Below are 22,127 nucleotides of genomic sequence, written 5' to 3'. Positions count from 1 at the left end.
TTCAGACTACAGTTGGATTTTTATCTCTTCAAATGTTCTAGGTTTTGATTTTGGCATATTGCATATCAGTATTGTACAAAATCAAATCAGCAAGTAGATGAAACTAGAAAATCCATTTTAAAACTGAATAAAGCATAAAAAATTAGCAAAGTGCTTACGTAGCTGTAAAAACTTCTGTATTCAACTTACTTCTTTTTATTCATTGTTATTAATATTTCTTTTTTACTTTGCCTGAAACAGTTTTAGCTGTAGTAGCTATTTAATGTGTCTGTGTTTAAAAAAGTGTTCACTGTTTTTCTTCAGATTAAAAAAACCCTCTGTTCTTCAGGTACATTCTGTTCCATGTCAGCTGTCATGTCTCTCTAATCTGGAATCCTTTTCAAGGCCTTCGATTATGGATTATTGAGCATAGTGCAATTACAGGAATTACTTATTCAAGAATGGAAGACCTCCTGGGGAAAGATGACTTTCTTTTCAGTTAGTTTCTGAAGAAGTTTTATCTATGCACTCACAGTGGGTATCCTTACAGCCACAATACTAAAACATAAGAGTCCAGGTAGTCTGGGCAGTGTTATTTTGGCAGCAGAGAAGACAAGGGATGCTAGATGTTGATGTCTCACTATGATTTCTGGTTTCTTCTTGACAGATGATGACAGACTCTGTTTTGGACAGGTATTTAATGTCACTTTGCATATTGGCTTCATGTTCTAGCTTATTTGATCCACCTGAAATCTAAAGCAAGACTGATGAGCATTGTCAATATTTCCTTTATTTTGATTATATGTCTGTGGTCTGCCATCCTGTTAAAAGGAAGTGAAATAGCACGTGTGAGTGTGTTGTAGCCTTCTTATCTTCATTTTATCTCAGTGCAGTTATTTTGTGCTTGTGAGTCATCTCTGTTCTGGTCTCATCACAGGTTGTCTGCTAAAAAGTCATCCGCAGGATAGTTCTGGTACAAGTCACATTTTCTCTGTGTTTACTTCTTTGCTGCTGCTGCTCATGTCCTTAGCTCTCAATGCACACTATTAATATAATTTTTTTTTTCTTTCTTCATCTTGTGTTTTCAGATACAGGTATTTCTACTCATACTTCATTACTGCTGTTGTTAATATTATATTGGCAGCACTTTGCATGGTTATAACTACTTTTATTTCCTTTGCTTAATGGGAAAAATAAAGTTTTAACTGGATTTCACAATAGTAGTCTGTAGGCAGTTAGAAAAATAAACCTTGGTCTTAGTTACAGTTTCTGTTACCACATATATAAAATAAAAGAATAAAAAAAAGTGAAAGCACTGCATTGCACACAAATGATGCATTAGTTGAAATGTGACGTTACAGTATTTTAATGAAAATGAGTGGTTTAGCATTTTTAAACCCTTGTATTTTTAATAGTTTGTCAAACAGCTTCTAACTTAAAAAACATTATCTCCTAGAATTCCCTAGAGATGCATATTTGCTATTTTAAATTCATAGTTAAAAGTAACTCTGTTTGTGTTTTCGATCCCATGTATATGGGATTAAGATAGTGGGCAGTAAGGAAATTCTAAACTGCTTCAGGGCTACTCAAAATACTGACCATTTAAGTTCTCAAATTTATAAATACTTACAGGTGCTGATAAAGGTAATTTCAATAGTATTGCACTGGCCTGTAAAACAATTAGGAATATTGACTTCTAGAGCTCCCCTGGGTTAGGTGACCATTAGGAGGTGTGGCCATAAGCAATGTATCTGCATGATGAATGTGTGTATAAATATAACAATTAAGCGACCTCTTTAAACAAACCTAGTTAAAGAGGCTGTTTAACAAAGGAAATTCTCCCACTTTATTAAAACTTACATGTGAATAATAATACATAAAACTAAATATCATTCTTAGTAGTTGGTATTGTATTAAGACATTTATTAATATTTGTATAACTATTAATCATATTATTAGGATACTATGTAGAGATACAATATATAAACAAAAAAATATGTCTACATACCAGCTGAGTGGAAGATTTCCCATCATCATTTCAAAATGTATTTTCATTGTGTTCAGTGTCAATACTGGTTATTAGAATGATGCCAAGAGTGCCTAGAGCAAATAGGTAGGTGTCATTGTGGACACCAGCTCAGGAGAACACTGAAATATGTGGTCATAGTTGATTATAAATTCCAGTGAAGTCAGAGATTGCCATAAGTACGTATTCTGTAAACCTATTTAACATTTTTCATTGTTGTTTCTTGCATTTTTGGTTTCTTCTCGTAGATCACAGGGGTTTGGTTTTTTTCCTCTGCCAAAGCATTAGCTTGCTTTTTTGTGTGCCAAGGAGTGAACTGTTTTATTGCCATGCTGTGCTACTTATTGTACAACAAGAAGTTTATGCTGTAAAGCACAGCCAACACTAGGAATTGCTGATATGTAGTATTTTCACACTCTCAGAATTTCTGCATGTAATGAGAAATAGTTCCTATTCACAGCAAAATACGCAAAGGGCTGTGTTCAGGAATCCAGTTACAACAGGCTGCTCTCATGCAGCTTCTGCTTATGAACTACATTTTGTCCTCTACTTAGTAAAATAATTCTGTTGTACTAGGAAGGCACTCCAGTACTGTTATTTATCCTCCTGTAAACCCAAAACAGGCAAGCAGTCTCCGATAGGTGATTTTATATATATATATATAATGGTCTAATTTTTTTTATATTCTTAAGGTTGTTGGAGCAAACCTCATATTCTGGTTGTGTTGTGGCCATTAACTGGAATAACAGGTAGCCATGCAGAATACAATGCAAATTCCACATAAAAGAGAAAGCATTGCTTACTATTATGTAGTCGTCTAGTTTTGTATCAGTTGTTTCATAGCCTAATTGGTCTAATTTTTATCAACAGCTGTTACATTGCAAAGAATGACGCTGTGCGCTGCAAATAGTGAATTAGGGCTTTTTATATTAAAGCTTACTTTCAAAAGTACATAAAGATATTACTTAACCACAGTTCTGCACTGAAGAGTTTGTAGTGAAATACTCTTAATTCATCCTTGAAGATACTCATGTATTTGCTTTGCTGTGAAGATGAATAGCTGGAGCATTGACCGCAGTAAAAGTCAGAATTTACTGAAGAGTAACTCTGTTACTTAAAGGACAGACACTTAAGCCTATGTTAGTATCGTAATGATGAGGATAATCAGATTAAACCTAAACATTACGTATCTTGTGCAAAGTGAGATGCATATCACTTAGCTGTTTTATTTTGTCTGCAGCTACCACTACTTTTAATTTTGTTAAACAGAATATTTAGAAGATGTTTTTGCCATTTCTGTGCAAGGACAGACACAAGAAAACAGAACAAACAGTGAAAACTCTGAGATAGATTAAAGCAATGTAATTAAAACTCTCATAGGCATCAAGTACACTGTATACAGCTCAATGTATGGTGCTGGTTTTGCTGAAACCCCTAGAATTTCATACAGTGCATGCCACACTCTGAAAATCAGCAAGTCTAAATCACTTCCTGATGGTATTGAATTGCATTGGAAAGTAACAGGCTTGTGCTTTGTGAGTTTGACATATGCTGATGTGAGGAACTGAGCAGCTTTTAATATCGTTCAGAAACAAATTGTTCAAAATTAGGATGTTAATTGCCTGAGCATATGGGAAATAAATTTATAACATGTATTATTTTTAAAAGTTTTGATGGATATGGTTGGGTTTTCTTTTTTTTAAAGTTTGTCTTAAGTTTCTTTATTGTCTTTAATACCTCGTTATTTAAGAACAGATGGTTTTACTGTTGATTGTGGAGATGGTTTTACTGTTGATTATGGAGAGCATTAACTTATTTATACAGAGAATTTATATGAATTGTGAGGATTACAATTTACACTGATGTTGTTATAGCAGGTTTTTTTAAATAGAGAACTTTTGTGAGATTTTTTGGGGATTTGTTTCTGCGGGCTTTTTGCTTGTTTGTGTTTTTTTCCTTTTTTATTTGTTTGTTTATTTATTTTGTTCTCCGAGAATATCAAACTGAGCTTATCTGTCCTTTTAATTCTTCCAACAGGAAGTTGTTAGCAATTCTTAGTCTTTAATATTGAAATATTGGTTGATTGAGAACAGAGTTTTCTTAAGATGGTCTTAAATGTATTTTTATAAGCTGCCTTGATTTACTGCTCTCATTCAAGTAATGCCACAGTTTGTCAAGATGGGAAGACTTCACAAAGTCGTATAGTCATACTTACTCATTAAAAGATGATACTGTGTAAAGGGCAGTGAGGTCTCAGCATATAAATAACAAAATTTCTTCAGCTTTTTGTGTGTGTTGGAGGGGGGTATTGCTTAGAAATTATTTTTAGCTGTCTGCTGTAACTAGAATAATTCTGTTTACATGTGCAAGAAATGACACATACTTAATTGGAGTGTTTATCTTCCCGCTGGCAATACCTACTTTTTACCAGTTACCAGACTATGTCAGTAACTTCTCAGATTAAAGAAAAGGTGATTACTACCCATTCCAGTTTGCAGTAGTGATCTGTCCTTCTTCACTGGAGTTTAAAATACAGTATCACAAGATTCACTCTTGTCAGACGTTGGAGATGTAATGTGTGTAATCCTAGTTTGCAAAACAGAGGGTATTTCTAACTGGCTTTAGAGTCGAGGCAATCCAGTCACCTCTTGCTCTCCCATCTGTGTGTTACCCAGTCTGGGAGTGAAGGGCAGCTCCAACGTAATGTCTGAAGGCATTACAGTTACACTTCATAACATCTGACTTTTTACTTTAATATTGTCTTATTTTATTTCTTACACTGTGAAATATAAATATAAATGGCCTCCTAAAAAGAGTCACATATGAAACTTTTAATATGTACCATAATTTCCTGTTGCTAAGAAAAGGCAGTATATAAAATTGTGTAACAGTTTGCAAGAAAAAATCCTCACAGTCAGTTCAGTCCTAAATGAAAAGAAACAAGTACTGGAGCAATGACTGTCTACTCACTAGCAAGTAATTGTGTGATGTGAAAAGCTCTGCTGTGATTTTTTTTGTCTTTGCCTGGAATAATAAAATATATTTTAGAAAAATCTTTAGTACATTTATATCAATCAGAACATGGCTTTGCAGTGTTTGTATCATAATCCTCCATCTTACCTTTGTCCTAAATTAAATCAGTTTTTCAGAAGATTTTTTTGTTAACACAATTTGCTTTTTGGAAATCCTCCATGCTGGCCCTTCCCACTTCTCAGACAAGAGGACAATGGCTTTGCTCCTCCTAGGCAGAAGTCTCTGAAGGCACAATAATGACTGTTCACCTTCCACTGCTTGGTCAAATGTCCAGCTAATGTTGCCCAAGAAGAAAACACATTTTTACCCCTCCAAACACATCAGTGTAGAAATTGAGAAGAATTGCTGCAAATGATCAATTAAAAATTATTTACTTTCATGTAGCTAATAGGACCTAACCTCTTTATTCACAATTAATAGTTCTGTGATTAGAGAAGAATTTGTATGACAGATTACCAGGTTTTTTTGTCAACAGTTTTTAAGTGAGTCGGTATCTAATGTGCACTGGTGAAGACTTTGGGTATATCAAAAGCATGCTGTGCAGTTTTCACTTTTAAGCTCCTAATATTTAATAGAAAATGTATTTTTGAAAGGTGAGTTCCTTCCTTTTAAACTTGGGCTGGCCTTAAACTGATGGGATGAGGAGAACAGCTAATAACCTGCATTGTGTTCGGTCTTGCACCCCTCATGAGAGATAAATATGAGTATCCTGTCAGTTGTGTCACGCTGTCTATCTGGCTGTTTTCTAGGAGGTGATTTCCTGTCATTCCTAAGAAAAAAGAAGGATGAGCTGAAAACCAAACAGTTGGTGAAATTTTCATTAGATGCTGCCTCTGGTATGGCGTATCTTGAATCTAAAAATTGTATACATAGGTAAGGAAAATTTTTTTCTCATTATTGTACCTTTGCTCAGTGGAAATGCAAGATGTTTAAAGGTGTGTGGTGTTTATTAGCACAGGAATGAACCCCGCGGTTTCAAAAAAGATACACTTTTTCTGAAAGTTGGTCCTTATTGCTTGTCTAATTAAAAAATACTCATCTGGGTAAAAAATATGTACTACACTATTTGATATCTATAGTTTTGGTGCTATTAATAGAAGTTAAAAATTATTTTTCACCATAATGATATGCATTATAAGGAGCCTGATTCATACAGTGACAGTGAATCATAGCAAGAGGCAGTCTGTGAGGCTTATGTCATGTCTGAAATTTACAAATACTTGCCAGGCTAACAGAGAAGTTAAGGTATGTCTGAAGTGTGCTTCAGGAAAATTCACTGGTTTCTCAGATAATAGAGAAGAGCTAAAGTTCTATATGTTAAAATATTAATTGCCTGGACTGCTTTCTCTGAAATATGGAACATTATCAAGCATTACGCTGTTGGAGTTTCTTATTCCTGTTCCTACCATTCCTCTTTCTTGTTTCTTCTGCAGTTTGACTCTGCCACTGCTGTGCTTATACTCCATTTGTATTGAAGTGGATGGAATTCGTTTTGTTCTCTCAGAATAGCACAATATATACCCTGCTTAGTGCTGTGCCTGAAATATGAGATGTAAACATAATGATGATCCATTTCATAGAAAAATTATGAAGAACAAGTTTTCATTTCTGATGTTGATGTCTTCCACTTGTAGAACATCTGTAGGTGAACTGTGTGACACCTCACTTACATAATCAGTCCATTTGGGATTTAACACCTTTCTGCTGAATGCTGTTACCAGAGACCTGAGTGGCATTTCTCTTAGATTTTTATCAGCAGTGAATGGGTCAGTTGCAGTCCTGCAGGTCAAGTTAATCAAAACAATTCTGCAAGATCATGATGTATAAGAAACACTGAGAGAAAAAAAACCCTAACTCATGATCTAAAACTATGTAATATTCCCTTAGGGAAATCCAAGAAAAGGATTGTAAGCATTCTGTCATGATAGAATGTGTTTCAGCCTGGCTCTGTTTGTCAAGGATATAATAGCATAAAAATCAGAGCGAGAAACAGCATTAGTGATTTACACTAGCCTCATAAATGTTCTAGTGCTTAGTAATTCCTGTAACAGTCAGATCAGTGTTAAATCTGAAGTGCCTGTTTAAGCTCTTGTGTTCTTAGAAAATTAAACAAAAGATAAAAATAGTAGCTAGATAACTGAAGTTCGTAATTGCAGTTACTGAAAAAAAATGCAATATTTAGTCATTAAATGATAGTGTGCTGCCTGAAATATAAATAGTTTTATGAATTTTTTTTTTAACTCTTGGAAAAGGGTATCCTTGCACAGCTGTGTGGGACAGAACTGTTCTAGTTGCTATAGATGACAATGTGGCCTCACTGTATCTCTAAAATGTGCACTGCTGGTTGGTGAATAGGAGATGTGTTTACAAAGCTAATAGTGATCTAGAGAATGTGTTTCAGAGGGAAGATATGTGGAGTATTGCCTTACCATATGAAGATTTCATTGTTTCGTGTTTTCAGTTAGAAATCTGAGTGCAAATATGTCGTGTAACTCCCAAGTCAGGAAAAAGAGCTGAAATCTGTTTTGTTAGTGCCATAGACTTGCCAATGCACACAGTCTGGGTTATGCATACTGTAGTACTGTAGTACAAGGAGAGAAGAACTTCTTTCCCCTTGTTTACTTTTTAACTTTCAAAATATTAATGAAATTTGTTTATTATCACACATTGTCACAGAAGGTTATCAGAGAGCTAGCACTTTCCTTAAAGGAAGAACCAGAATTTTTAGGAAACCTATTCTGAATAAAAACAGAACTTTAAAGTGCAACCAAGCAAGCAAACCATGTGTTCAGGAAAACTCTTACTTTCATGAAACATACAGGTTAATAAATCAAAATATGCATTTCCAGTATTAGTTTACCAGCCTTATTTTCTTCAGTATACAACATTCTTTTTTTTAGTGTGGTTAGCCATAGCATGTGCTTACTTAATTTATGAGCTAATTTTTCTAAATTTGATAGGGAAACATAATGAAAGTCTCAGAATCAGGAGAACAACCAGCGAAGTTTAGTGATTTTTGCAGTAATGATAAAGGAATTTATGGGTCGTTTCCTTGGTTGATTTTATTTTTAGTTACTAGTACAGGTTGATTAACAACTTAGTTGATTAACAACTAGCTTACTCTAGGAAAGTAGCTCATGAAGTTTTAAAATGTGTTTGACCAAAGGCTAAACTGCAATTAAATAGGCTTAGCATACATAGAATTTTGCTAGGTCTGTTCGCTGTTTGAGGAATTTGAGCACTGATCCAGGATTTCTGGATACCCTGGGAATGGCTGGAGGTACATCAGTCTAGAACCCCTGTCTGCTGCAGAAGCCCAGAAACGCAGGGAAAAGTCAAGCTGTCTTGTGCTCTGTGAGCAAGTTCTTGGGTGTTCTGACTCAGAACCCCACTGGAATTTCCTTACCCAAGCACTGAAAGTACAACCATGTGGCTGCATGGTCCATACAAGGAATCTGGGGGCCTTTGCTCCCTCGTTTTTAGGTGAGGTAAGACAGATTAATCGTGTCAATTTAATGTTGACGGCAGGTAAAAGGGAATGGAACAATTTAATTCACAGTAGGAAGAAGCTTTACCAATCTGTAAAAAGAGTGGTGGTCTTCTGAAAGAACATTAAACTTGTTCTTTTTTTGTCAGAAACTTCATCTACTGAAAGTGGTTCTCAGATAAAAAAGAGGTGAGAAAATTAACTAGAGACAATGGACTAAGCAATGGTTAAAAAAACCTAAGTCTTCTAATTTGTTTAAAGGTCCATAGGCTTTGATTACTATTCCTTAAAGATCAGTATTTATTGTATAATTAGAAATAGTTTCTATGATGTAGATTGCAGTAAAATGAAATTGGTTTGCTTCATGCTGTTGTCTTTCTGCAGTATTCAATTTGCTGATCAATGCGCCATTTTGGACAAATCTGGAGGAAATTATCCTCTGAGAGAAGGCAGGTTACAACCAGCCCTCCCCCACCAGGTTTGGGAAAAAAAAGAAAATTTTTTCCTCGGAGGGAAGTGAAAGAGATAAAAACTATTTCTTTAACAAACACACAGGAAAAGGGATAATAATGCTAAATGAGAAATCCTTCCACTCTGCTGAGAGAAACCTGGGAAAATTTCAGAATCCTTCCGTAGATCTCTCTCACCCTCCTTGGAGCTGGGTCATGGGCCCACCTCCAGCGCCAGGACCTCGATGGAAAGTCTTCCCAATGTATTCTGATGTTGAAACCGTCCAGCAGAGAAGAAGGGAAAAATTGAAGTCCCAGGAAAACAAAGTTCAGCTCTCTGGAGAGAAAGAAAACTTAGGAAACTGGCTGAAAGAAAAGCAAGCAGGGTGCTTCTCCACTCTCTCGCTCTGCTGCCGCAGCTGAACGCAGACAGCCATCTCTATCTCTGTGTCCTTGAACAAAACTGCTTTGAAAAGTTTTGCTCCGTTTTTTCTCTCCCCACTCTCGGGCTCAGTTTAAAGGCATAGAAAGACACAAAATTAACTTCTGGGCATAGAGCAGCGATACAGGATACACATCATAAAGTCACCCCAAGACAGTATTTTTTCAGAATCCCATGTATTTTTTTTTAAGTAGTTCAAGTGTCTGATTTAGTATCTTACATATTTAGCTACCTGCTAAGGGTAACAAGGGATACTAATCAGTTTATTGCTCTTTAGTTGTAACTGCAGTAGCTACATTTAACCTTTATATTTTAAAATTCTATCCAAATTTGTATTGGATTTTGGAAATTATTGTCTGAATTAAACTTTAACTTACTCTTTCAGTAGGTGAAATGGTTACATTGGCATGTAAGTGATTATTGAATGATTATTTGATCTACATTTTCATCACCTCTAGCATCCAGATATCACTTGTTCTTTGCTCTCTGTTTCTCTTTAAAGAGCAGAAATGACTGCACTTACAGGGGAAAAAAAACTACATGAAAAGATGTTATTAAAAAAATGAAAAGAGTGGTTGAACATGCACAGAACAATGTAGTAATTTCATCTCCACTTAATTAACATGAGGTTGAAGAATTGTTTCTTGCTTTTCATTTTTACTGTATGCTATTGTTTAGATAGTTCCATTTTTCTGTTAATTAGAAACAGAAGATAAGGATGGAAATGTGATAATCTGGGTTGGTTTAATAAGCATTTGTGAGTGGCCTTCTTTTCCAGTATTTGATTTGCATGTGATGAATTCATTTGTCCATACTTTATGTTTAATTTTCAAAGCAGTCTTGGGGAGCTGTAGGAGGGAAGCTGCAACTTCTATTGGACTTTATTGGATGTGTAGGGATGTCTTCTACAAGACCAGGTTGACTTATTTGCAAAAGATGCACTAGGAGTGTGAGAAAACAGGGACCAATGTCCCTGCGTTCCAGGTCAAATTTTCCTCTCAGTCAATGAATTTATCTTCTGGAAGTCTCCAATATTCTGGAATAAGTATGTGTTGCTTGGCAAGATGATCATGTTCTCTGGTCTAGTTCTTCCACTTTTAGTCATTGCTACTACTTCTTTTTGCCTTAGTTTTGTAGCTGTTAAAAACCGTGTGTTATGTTAAATCTGGTTTACTTTCATGTTATGAAATCCTGATTCTGTGGATATTAATTCAGGATTTCTACAGTTTTCATTAGGTATGTATAATTTAATTTAATTATGTATAAATTGCTAGGAAAATACTTACTTCCCTGCTACTAATCTAGTTTAGCTGATCTGCTCTGCTATTAGAGGTTTTTTCCCTCTCAAGTCTGGTAACTGCTAATGTACAGAGTTTTGGAAAAAAGTGTCAGAACCGTTTTATAACCGTGAACTTAAGAACTATATTAAATAGTTTAGTAAGTCTTCCATTTCTACCTGGAACAATAGTTCAGCTACCACAAAAGGATGAAAAGTGATCCTTTTCAATTTAGCATAGGTGCTGCTCAGTTCTGTGTGTTTGAGCAGTGATTCAAGTCTCCTGGGAGCAGGAGAGTGATGCTTTAGCTCCAAAATGGAACAGGTCTCCTTCCTAAGAAGGGGGAACAACCTCTCTGCTTGATTTGTCTACCTAAATCCCATGGAAGACAGTAGCCAAATACTTGTTGGTGCATGCCCTTGGGAGGTTCCACAGGACCCCGTGCTCTGTGGAACAACTGGTTTGGTTCTGTTATGCAGTAGCTTGGGCTCCTTGAGCACAACGTGTTTCTCTGAATATCGCTTTTCCTCCTGGCCAGTTGCAATACCTGAGGCCTTTATTGCAGTTTCTCTAATTTTCTCCCCTCGTGTATGACTTATGAAGAAAAGCCATTTGAAAAAAAGTCATATGAAAGAAAGTCATTTTGGCAGTAAACCACCTGAACTCTCCAAGGTTTAGAGCAAGGATTAATTTGCCACTATAAATTATCTTTTTACAATTCCTTCAGAATTACATGTATAAAATGAAGTGATGATGTGAGATTCCATTTCTATAGCTTTCTTTCACAGAAAATTTATTTTTGACTGAATGAGAAAATATGTACTATTGTGTTGATAATATCTGTTGATCGTGCTTCAATGAATATATCTTTCAGAGAATTATTGTCAGTGGTACAGTTGAAACACCCCATAAATGTAGTGAATTATCATAGTTTTGATCCTTTTTTATAAGGTGATGTCTCTGCTTTATATAAAATGATGTTTCAAAGCATTTTTTTTCCAATATGAATGTTAGAAATACTCCCATTCTGTTTAAAGCTAAAAACACAAATGGAAACTTACATGAAGAACTATTACTTTCTGCAGGCCACTTTATATAGATATAGTGTTAGTTCTTAAAAAAAGCCACCAAAATTTACTCTGCCACACCTGTAAAATAATTTTTAGTCAAACTTTGAATTTGATTGGCGCATTACTGTGTGTTGAGGTTTTATTTCTTAATATGGACATGCCTGATACAACCTCCTCTGTTGCCTCTTAACTGGAAAGGTTTTTTCCACCAAAACGAGTATTTCCACTGACTTTATTAGATTATAAAGATACTGTGCAATTACAGCACTGCCAGTTTTATACACATTATTATTTTTTATTTGTTCTGTTGGTCCTAAGTGGTACTAATTCTCCCAGTTCTGTTGTGGAGTAAGTGAGGATCTGTCTGCCAACTCTTTCCAAGGAAACCTGAGTTCAGAGAGCTGCTCTTGGGACTCCCAGCTTTTCTTTGTTGCTAAACAAAGAAAGAAAATAAATTCGTTGTTTCCAAAACAGTGGTGCTGCTCCCCTTTCATCACACTAATGCCAGCTCTGCATGGGTGCTGTTGGGGTACTTGGTCTGCCATGATCCTTTTTTCATCAGTGGCTATTAAAACTGCATTTCACACCATAGTATTGATCCAGACAAATGTGTCACTGCTTTCAAATGCAGCAGGAAATTATTCGTCATCATTTTCACACTACCTTGTTTCTTCAAAATGAGATGTTTCCAACCCTAAAATAGCTAATATGGTGCACTCCAGCTGCTGTCATCCAGGAGAGGCAGGTGAACAATGCTACATTTCACTCAGCTTGCCATATAGGAATAGAGTATTATATACCAGGTTTTAGCTTTTAAGAAGTGATTTTCAAGAGATTCCCTCCATCCTTTTTTTTTTTTTCCTGCTGTCACATTGGTGAGTGTGGTTTGATCCTAGAGAAATATGTTTGCAATTAAAGTTGGATCAGTTCTGAATCAGTACTTCTGGTTGTCCAAGGTCTTATTTGAGCAGCATGATTATTTTTTTCTTTAGTGAGCTTCTATGAATCTGATCTGAAAGTATTAAGGAAAAAACCCCAGTAAACATGAATATGCAAGGCCATGAATATTGTATACTTTAAACACATTATAATAAATTAGAGTGTATATTGAATTTGAAGTGTGCTGTAATGGAAGTGGCTGTGAACTATGGTGAAGAGTTGCTTTTGAATAAAAATTGAACTTTCTTCCAATCTTTTATCTGTTTCCCTAAGCTATTGAATTTTGACATGGCTGGTGGTAACAAAGAATTTAAAAGGAGGAGAAATACAGTTTTTTCCTTGTGGACGCTGTGCATTTGTTGTACTGGTTGATACTGCTTCCCCTTGTGTGCTTTATTTGAAATTCACCCCAGGCTGTATTAAAAGCAAACTAGGCATCACAGATTAGCTTTGCCATGGCTGCCTAAGGCTTGTAATTAGAGTAATAGATGTGTGGGTTTGAGTGGCCAGAGTGTGATATAAGGAAGGTCTGAATGAGTTTTTGTTTACTCTAAACCTCTATGTGTCATTCTGTCTCCATAAGACTGTGCTGTCTTTCATATATTCCCGATTTGTGGTCGAAGTAGTCCCATTACCAGAGGAGTTAGTGGTCACAGTGTGTAGGAAATACATATTTCAATTGTGGCTTTTTCATGTTACTGTATTAAATAAACATGCAGTAGACTGCACAAAGTATTACACTAATGTAATGATTATTACATTAATGATAGAAATGGAAGTTCTGGTGCTTTTTTGTTTGCTTTTCATTTCGCTTTTTTTTTTGCCTCTTTAGGAATAACATGGTACTTTATTCAGCTGCTATTAGGACAGGTTTTGTTTGCCACGGGGATTTTCCAGTACTTAATATCTCTACCACTTGCTACTCTTCTTTTAAAATATTAAATTATAAGGCATCTATTCATACTAGTGGAAAAGAAAGTTCTCGTTCAACTGTGGTTGTTCTGAGGCTAATATTAATAATTAATGTTCCCAGAGGCCAGTTTAGTATAGGATATTAGATTATGCTGTTCCTTAGCTTAGAATGGCAAATCGAAGTTTCTTCATATAAAATAAATAAAGGGAAATTACCTTTTTCTTTCCATGTTTGTATTTTCTTTTGAAAAGACAGTTACATTTCATCTTTATTTTTGCCTAATTGACATTTCCTTTAGGTTCCATTTTATGTCTAAAGAGAACACAGCCTGTATATCAGCTGAATGGCATCAGGGATAATCCAGTATGATAAGTCAAACATAGTTCTTTATATTAATGCTTTGAAGCATCTGTTAAAAGCTTCAATAAGGTTGATATTTTCGTTTTATTGCAAAGTTTCCCTAGTGGTCCCTATTCAGTATGTGCTTAAATATAATCTTTTATGTGTTCTTCATAAAATGGAGAAAATATCCAATTATTTCAGACATCTGAGCTTTCAGTATTTCAGTTTTTCTTGGATGATGCTTTAAAATGTCATGTAGAGTTAAACTAAAGATAGTAATAGTTAAATTGGTTGGCACGTTAATGCAGAATTATTTTGTAGACCTAGGTATTTTAAAAAATGCAGTGTCAATATTGTCAGTAAGCTATATTAATACAGATATATGTGGTGATAGAATTCACTGATAACTGATAACACAAGGGAAGCTGAAAATCCATTACTTTTTGCAATAGCTAGAAATGTATAATGGGTTCTATTTTTGCTTTCTATTTGCTACATCTCATCCATCAGTTAGCAATTAGAGGTTGGATATTTACCATTAGAAGGTAGATTCTTCATTCTGGTCAGCTGGCTGTTGTATTTTTAAGGAACATTGAGTGTTTCATGTGTTTATGTTTAACTTATATGTGACCTGAGGTCTCAGTCTCACAAGGAAGAGCATGAAAAATCCTCACTAAGGAGCATTTGTTGAATACACATATAAAGGGACAGAATGTGCCATTTTAAGGATAATATTTTGTAAGAAAATGACCCTAAACCGACTTTTTAAAACTTCCTTTATCTTCTGATAGTCCAGGGCTTCTCATTCTGAGATTTCACACCTTTCCTTTGCATTGTCCCTGCCCCTCCAGATTTTACTGCACAACTGGGTAAGACATGAGTGAGGGAAAAAAATACGCAAAAGGAAGATTTTTTAAGAAGGAAATATTTTTGTTCTTGTTATTGCATAGGTAAAGTATGGTTGCATTACTTGCTAGCTGATGTTTCTGCTCTTACATGTTTAAGTAAATAGCAATTAATCTGTTCCCTGAAATCTCAGATAAAGGTCTGGTCTTTCTGCCATGCTGAATTCCTGTTTGGGTTCCAGAAATCATCAGAGAATCCAAAAGAACATCACAAATTTCAGAATATTGTGAGATACTGTAATAAAATGTTGTCTATGATGCATATAGTTACATGATCTCTTCTTTTAGAAGTGTGTCCGTTTTATTCTTAGGGGGCAGTTGTTTTATGTAAAATCAAAATTAAGTTATTAGAAAACTGAGTATTTTATAGATGGTGGGGAGAAACATTAAGTATCAAAAGGTAATTATAAAAAGGCTTATATCAGAATTAATGCTTAGGTTGTAAACAATTAGTAAGAAATTTCAGAGGAGGGGATTTAGATTTTTTTCTTGTCACAGAAGTTGCATAGTATGAAAAATATTTATTTCTTTCCCCTGTGGGGTTGAATTAGTCCATATTTTCCTCATGTGATACAGAATGCTCGCTCCTAAAAAAAGAGTAGGCTTTGCTAGGAATAAAGGAAATAAGGCTGAAAGAAATGGAAGCAAATTTTCTTAGACTCTCTCATTCTGTTTAACAAACAGTAGCATTTTAAGTGTAAAATTATTGCACTGTATTTGTTTTTGTTTACTGCAATATCACTTTCTTGTTGATAAATACTAGGAATTTATAAGTATTATTCAGTAAAATAACTTGAGTAACGTATTTTTAGAATAATAGATCTACTCACTGCATGAGGGCACCAGGCTCTCTCTAATTAAGAAGCAAGAAGTAAAAAATGAAAGTACACGATATTGAAACTAAGATAAAGATAACATGCAGTTAGTGTTTGTGGAAGCTATTGTGCTGACCATGAAGTCTGGGTAGTGTAAATAACATTTTCTCTACTCTCATAGCCCTGTCGCAGTGGAGAATAGTGGGTGAAATGTAATTTCTTTCTAAGAAAGATGAGCTGCAGGATTCCATTTGTGCAGTGGGCAAAGGAGGTATTAGTCGATGATGAACAACTAATTAGATGATTGTACAAGACAAAAGCAGAATAATAAGGGAGGGGGGGAAGGGGGAGAATGCAGTCAACTACAGCAGTTGCTTCAGAAGTGAGGTTTAGAGTGGCTCTTTGAGCACAAATCATTGACCACAGGGTGTGTCAGTGTTTGTTTAGGGAAGCTAAAACATGTTTTCATGCACTGATTTCTTTTCTTTAGGGTGTAGAACTTTTCCTGGTTTCTTTCTTACAGCAGAAAATTCTAATCAGTGTTTTTGAAAAGGAAAAAGATGTAGTGTACATCTAAGATATAATGTATTGGTTCAATTTTTTATTGGTTTCCTGATACTAATTATTGACATTCCAAAGAGGAATGTACCACAATTATCTCAGATAGGAAACAACTTTAATTTAATAAAATTTTTTTAGGCTGTATATGGTAACAAATAATAAATTCCCAAATTGTTTTCCTGAAGAAGATAAACTTATTTCCCTTATCTGAGTTTTATACACATACATACACACACACATATAAATATATATGTATGTATGCTTGCTAGGTTATGCCTATTTTGTCGATTTGACAAAATGTTTATCCACTACTTTTTCAGATAGCACTAATGATGATATACCTTGCCCTGTATTTTACCACTGCCTCAGGAGGTTTTTCAGAAGTGCCTCCGAGCTTCACAGTGCTGTAGTTTTATCACTGATGTATCATATTCAACATTGCGCTATGGCTGTGTACATAGTGAAAAACAGATGAAAGAAGGATGTGTGATGGGTTTTAGTGTGTATTCGTGAAATAACTTGGTTTTAAAGTTTCTGGAACTGAAAACATTATGGCATATAGTTCTACATATCAAATAATAAAGAAAAGGCTGTTTTCAAGCTCTTTTTGGAAAATCAGGACATTTTCCCATAAAGCTAAGAGAAACTTACGAGGAATTATGCCTGTTCAGCTCAGGTGAAAGTAAATTCAGTTCCAATAGGTATTGCTCACAAAAAATATTTTGATCAAATTTAAACTGTCTGAAAGGAATCACTCTCGCTGAGGATGAGTAAAATAAAACACACAGAAAGCTAAGTGCATGTTTTGTTCTCTTTTTGTCATTGTTCTGTTGTTCTCAGCCTCTTTCCTCCTCGTTCAGCAGAATTGTAGTGCATGGATACGCTTTTATGAAACATTTTTATATCTCTGCGAGTTTTGCCTCAGATAAGGAGTTACTCTTTGTCAAAGGCTATTTCAAAATCCCTTATGCAAGGCAGTAAACAGCAAGGAAGGCCATATTGGCATGTTAACTGGTTTGGAAGATAGATGGAGATCATCAGGGTACATGGAGCTGTGAGAATTGTTGAATCAATGTTACTGTATTTAAATGTTCGCAGATTTCAGCTGAGTCATTTAAGCCTGACATAAAAGCTCCTGGCAATGCTGGATGTCAGATACTTCATCAAGTGTCCTGGCTTCTGGGAAATAGAAATAGATGAGTGAAATAAGGGCCAAGCCCCTGTTTAAAAAAACCCAAACTATTTATAGGAGTTAGGATGCTATAAGTAAATATACTTGATTTGAAAGGCTTCTGCTTTGTAATAATTTCGATTTTGGAGATCAGTAAGATCAATAAGGCTATACCTGCTCAAAAGGAAGGGTTTAAACTTAACTGCTCTGAATATTGCATCTTAGTAGTTAGTTGGTTATAAAAACCTCCAGGCCTATCCACTAACACATTAATTGACTGTCCTTCCTGCTTGGTATCTTAGACCTCTCTGACTTCTCATCTGCTTCTGGGAAGCCACCCTTGCTGCCTATTATTGCTTGTGCATGCCACGCTCTCTTGTATGATGTTATCTGGACTAGTTTCTTACTCTCCTTTCAGGGTCATGCATGGATTCATGAAATCCCACTCCCTCCTCATGAGAGCAACAGAGAGCAAAACTGAGATGACAGGGTCATCTGCTCTTGTCTTTTTTTGGCAAAACTCAAGTATGAAATATTAGCATTGTGGTCACAAATATATTTATCTATCCTGGTTTCTTATTAATACATTTTATTTTCAAAGGGGTTATTAAACTTCCATATACATTATTAATCTTCTGTAACACAGCTGGACTTCAGTTGTAAATTGAAACCAGTTGTTTTTAAATTTGTAAGTCAATAAGGATCTCTGTAACCACAGGAGAGCATTATAACCTTCAGAGAGAGTCAGGCAGACAGAACTCTTAGACTCCTGTAAATGTTATGCAAGATTTTTCTATGTCAAACGTAAAGACATGTTTTTTCCTTAAGCAGGCAGTTTCTGCTTCTTTTAGCTATCAAGGAGCTATTAAACTGAAGTGTTTTGAAGTGTTTCAGTTCCTTTTGGGGAGTATTTTATAGTAACTTATACAGAGCTTGGTAATCTTTTTGATTTGACAGTGGGCCAGTATTCTTCTCCGATGGTTTTAACATATTCTTTAGAGCTGCACAGTTCCCCTCTACCGATGTTTCAAGCCCTTTGCAGGAGATGTTGTCTGAACCTGGAGCTGGGCTCTGAAGTGCCACTGACATGCTGCTGACACCAGCCTGGGTTAGGGCAAAGGACAAATTGGTGCTCGCTAAAGAAGGAAAAAAATTGTTGAGGAAGCCAAAATTTGTGTGATAGCTTTGCTACACACAGTGTGGGGCCACGTTTGACATGTGAAACCAGACTGCCTCCAATCACAGATAAATTCCTCTACCTGCATATAATGGAAATCTGAGGAGACTCAGCAGCAGCTATTTCATTGTGACTTTGTGGGAGTCTACCTGTACCCAGCTGGCAACACTTGTAGCATTTTCTGGACAGAAATTAGCAGTTTGTGTCAATTGCATTCGAAATTTTGTTGTTTACCCAAATACGTGATTGGTTAAAAAAGTCACCTTTTCATATATGATAAAATGAACAAATGCACCAATCCAGGAAATTAGTAATTCTTTGGGTCTTTCCCTCTTTGACCATTACCTGTTTGTTGTGTACTGTATGCCTGATAGTATAATAATAGATTTCAGGGCATCTGACAACTCTAATGTTTACTTTAAGTCAATAAAAAGTTGGATTAATTTACTTAATCAATCCATCCCTTTGAAACAGACACTGGTCTGTACACCTGTTGAACTGGTTTTAGTTTATTAAGTAACTGCATTAATAAAATAGTATTTCTTAATTTTCTTAGATTTCTCACAATCTATTAGACAATGAGGTTTCATTTTCCGATGCTCAATTTAGTTCCATTACTTGTATTTAGTTGTAATCCATATCTCTTTTGGTTCACTTTTCTTTCTACGTGATTGCCTAGCAGTATTTGTATTTTACTGAATGTTTGTACTTAGGCTTAATTTTTCAAAATATAATAATTCCTGTTTTACAGGCTAAGTCTAATCTTTTTTCCAACAGATACATCTCCTCTCCCTTCTCTCTGTTCTCCCCTCTCCCTCTTTCCCCTCCCTTTCTCCTTCTCTCCTCTCCTTTCTTTTTATTTATTTGCCCTTACTGTTGCTTGCAGCTGCTCCTAATTTGATAATATCTGGAAATTTAATTAAGTTCCTGTTTAACTTTTTCCTCAGATCATTAACAAAGCTGTTGAATGAAAACAGGCAACTCCAGTTTGTTGCCCTATATTACATCACCTTCTAAGAAATTTTTTACCTTCTAAGAAATTTCTTACCCATAATTCTTTAAGTAGGAAGATTTTAAGCATTCAGCAGATGACTAGCTGAACTTTGGTTATTTTATAACCTTTGCCTAAATGCTAGATGCTAAAATGAATGTAACTAAATGGCAAAGAGGATCCTGTCTTCCTACAGTGTAATGGCAGAATAGTTTTTTGTGTGGAAATATTTCAGAATAACAGCCAGGTGCAGTAAATCCATAGCTTTGCAGTAGTTTTCTAATAGTTAATTCTTTTCCTGTCTTTAGATTAAGCACAGGAAAGTGTTTCCTGCATTTCCAACAAACTTTGAATCCCTGTAGGACACAGAACATTCCAGATTCATAGGGAGTCAACACTCTACCTGAGTGAACATGCTTCTGCAGAGAGCAACCAGAGGTAGAGGGGCTGTTTCTAAACATAGAAGTCTGGATTTTCCAGAGGAAGGACATTCTTGTAACAGATGACTTCATGGGATAGCGTAAGGTTTTAATAGAAGAAAAAGGATAGAGTTAAGTAGGTGATGAACTTGGAGCCCCTGGCCTTATTAACATCTGTTCCTTGACTCATCCCAGCTGTGAAATTTTACCATGGTGAACATGTGAGTTAACATGCGAGTTCATCCAGTTCCCAAAAGTTGAAGTCCTGTCCCATCTTCTGCTATCAATATGAGATGTAATCATGATCCTTAATCAGCACTGTCATCTTTTTTTCTTCAACATCTCATACTTTGGGTGCCTCACCGTAATTCCATCAAAATTTCCTCACTTTCTGCTTTTTCTTGTGATGAAAAAAGGGCAAAATATTTTCTTCCACATATAAGTTTTATTTTTGAGTAGGAAAAGTATTGTGGATTTTAATTAATAGCAACAAAAACCAGGACAGATGTTCAATTATTTCCTATCTTAATTGACAGGAAATGAATAGGTAATTTTATTCCTCTAAATTTCTATATATAATCCTGTACAATGTATTAGTCACATGAAATTTCTTTCGTATTTCTGTAAACTAACTGCAAATTTTACTTAGCTGTCTAGGACAATTAGTAAATGATTACTCATCTTCATTTTCATTCATTTTAAGGTTTTTTTATTATAGTGACAAAACAGACTATTTTTAAAATATTAAAATATTTCAAGATGGCACTAAGCATTTGTTGGTAATCTTTTATGAAAGGTAGAGAGATACTGTCAGGTACAAATTAGAATTTTTTTCTCTGATTGGAAAATTATGAATTTGTGGACTATTACTGTATATCTTTGTAAATGGTTTCCATTGCTAAGAGTGCTTAGCTGGCATATGCTACCTGGGCCATCCATTTAAATTATTTCCTCCCTAAACAGGAAACATCCCCAGAGAAATAATTGCCTTAAAATGTGGCTGACTTTTCTCTCTTTGCTCTTGGCTTTCTTTGTGACTGTCTCTTAAAAATTCAGGAGGTTTTTTTTTTACACTTTCTAGCCACTCATCTTAGGACTGCAACACAATCCTCTTGTCTAGCACTACTTGATTCTGCTATGTCTCTGCTTTCTTTTCCTCCTGATTTCTAATCAGACAATTTATTTGGTTTCTCTCTTACTACTTCTGTACTATTTTCATGAATATGTAGTGTCTTTTACCTTTATTAGGCTGGATGGTTCATTTCTCTGTGGCCTGATTATTACCTTTACTTTTTTTTTACCTTTATTAATAAAGTATTTGAGGGTCTAGTTCCTATAAACTACTTTTCTACTGAAAAGTCATGAATGTCAGTCCGTGCTTATCTGTTACTTCGAAACTCTTAATCCATTCCTGTCTGCTGTAGGAGCAAAAGTAAATTTAAGTGATTGAAATGCATGTAGAGGTAAGTTCAACTACAGCTGCTGAATACCACATTATTGGTGCTGGCTGCTGAAAAAGCAGTAGAGTTGCTACCTGCCTCAGATGAACTTTGATATTCACCTGTAGCAAATACTTAAATCTAGCCTGAGAAGACAGAAAGACTTTGAAATTCTTCCTTTTTCACTAGGAGGACTTGAAAAACCCTGCAAATACCATATTATTGTGCTATTTGATTTAATTCTAGTGAAAAAGGTGGGGGGGAAAGTGACCCATGTTAATAACTATGCTTTTGAATTTCTTGGTTCCTTGGGCACTTGCAGTGGTTTTCAATTTCTTATGCTCTGCTTTGCATTATTAGTAATTTGAACGTAATACATTATGATATTAACACTAGGAAATGCTTTGTTTAATAGAATCAATAGTTTATTTTCTAAAAACCTTAATCATCAGGAAGTCAGCAATAGAAGCAACTCTGCTTTAGGCATTTTCTTTAAATCCAGCATGCAGGCTTTTCTATTACTGGTATATAACAGACAAGGGAATATGGTCTTTGACTATATCTGGTCTGCCTCTTCAGATGTTTCCAGTTTTGTAAACAAGTTAAATGAATATTTAATGCTTCTGTACAGATAAATCAATTACATTTTGACATTATACTATAGAATAGAATAAGGAAGAGATTAATTCAAA

The 22,127-nt window shown here is 35.2% G+C and overlaps 1 protein-coding gene across 6 annotated transcripts in view; it reads left to right on the top strand.

Moving 5' to 3' along the window:
- Nucleotides 1-22,127, top strand: part of FER (FER tyrosine kinase) — a 170,206-nt gene that overhangs the window by 125,767 nt on the left and 22,312 nt on the right. For all 6 annotated transcript variants that reach the window (XM_032097494.1, XM_032097495.1, XM_032097493.1 and 3 more), the window contains one exon: nt 5,788-5,911. In XM_032097494.1, coding sequence (XP_031953385.1) covers nt 5,788-5,911 — 124 coding nt within the window. The remainder of the gene's footprint in view (nt 1-5,787; nt 5,912-22,127) is intronic.

Source organism: Corvus moneduloides, chromosome Z (genome assembly GCF_009650955.1).
Source record: "Corvus moneduloides isolate bCorMon1 chromosome Z, bCorMon1.pri, whole genome shotgun sequence".
Taxonomy (NCBI): Eukaryota; Metazoa; Chordata; class Aves; order Passeriformes; family Corvidae; genus Corvus; species Corvus moneduloides.
This window is presented reverse-complemented; position numbering and strand designations above follow the sequence as displayed.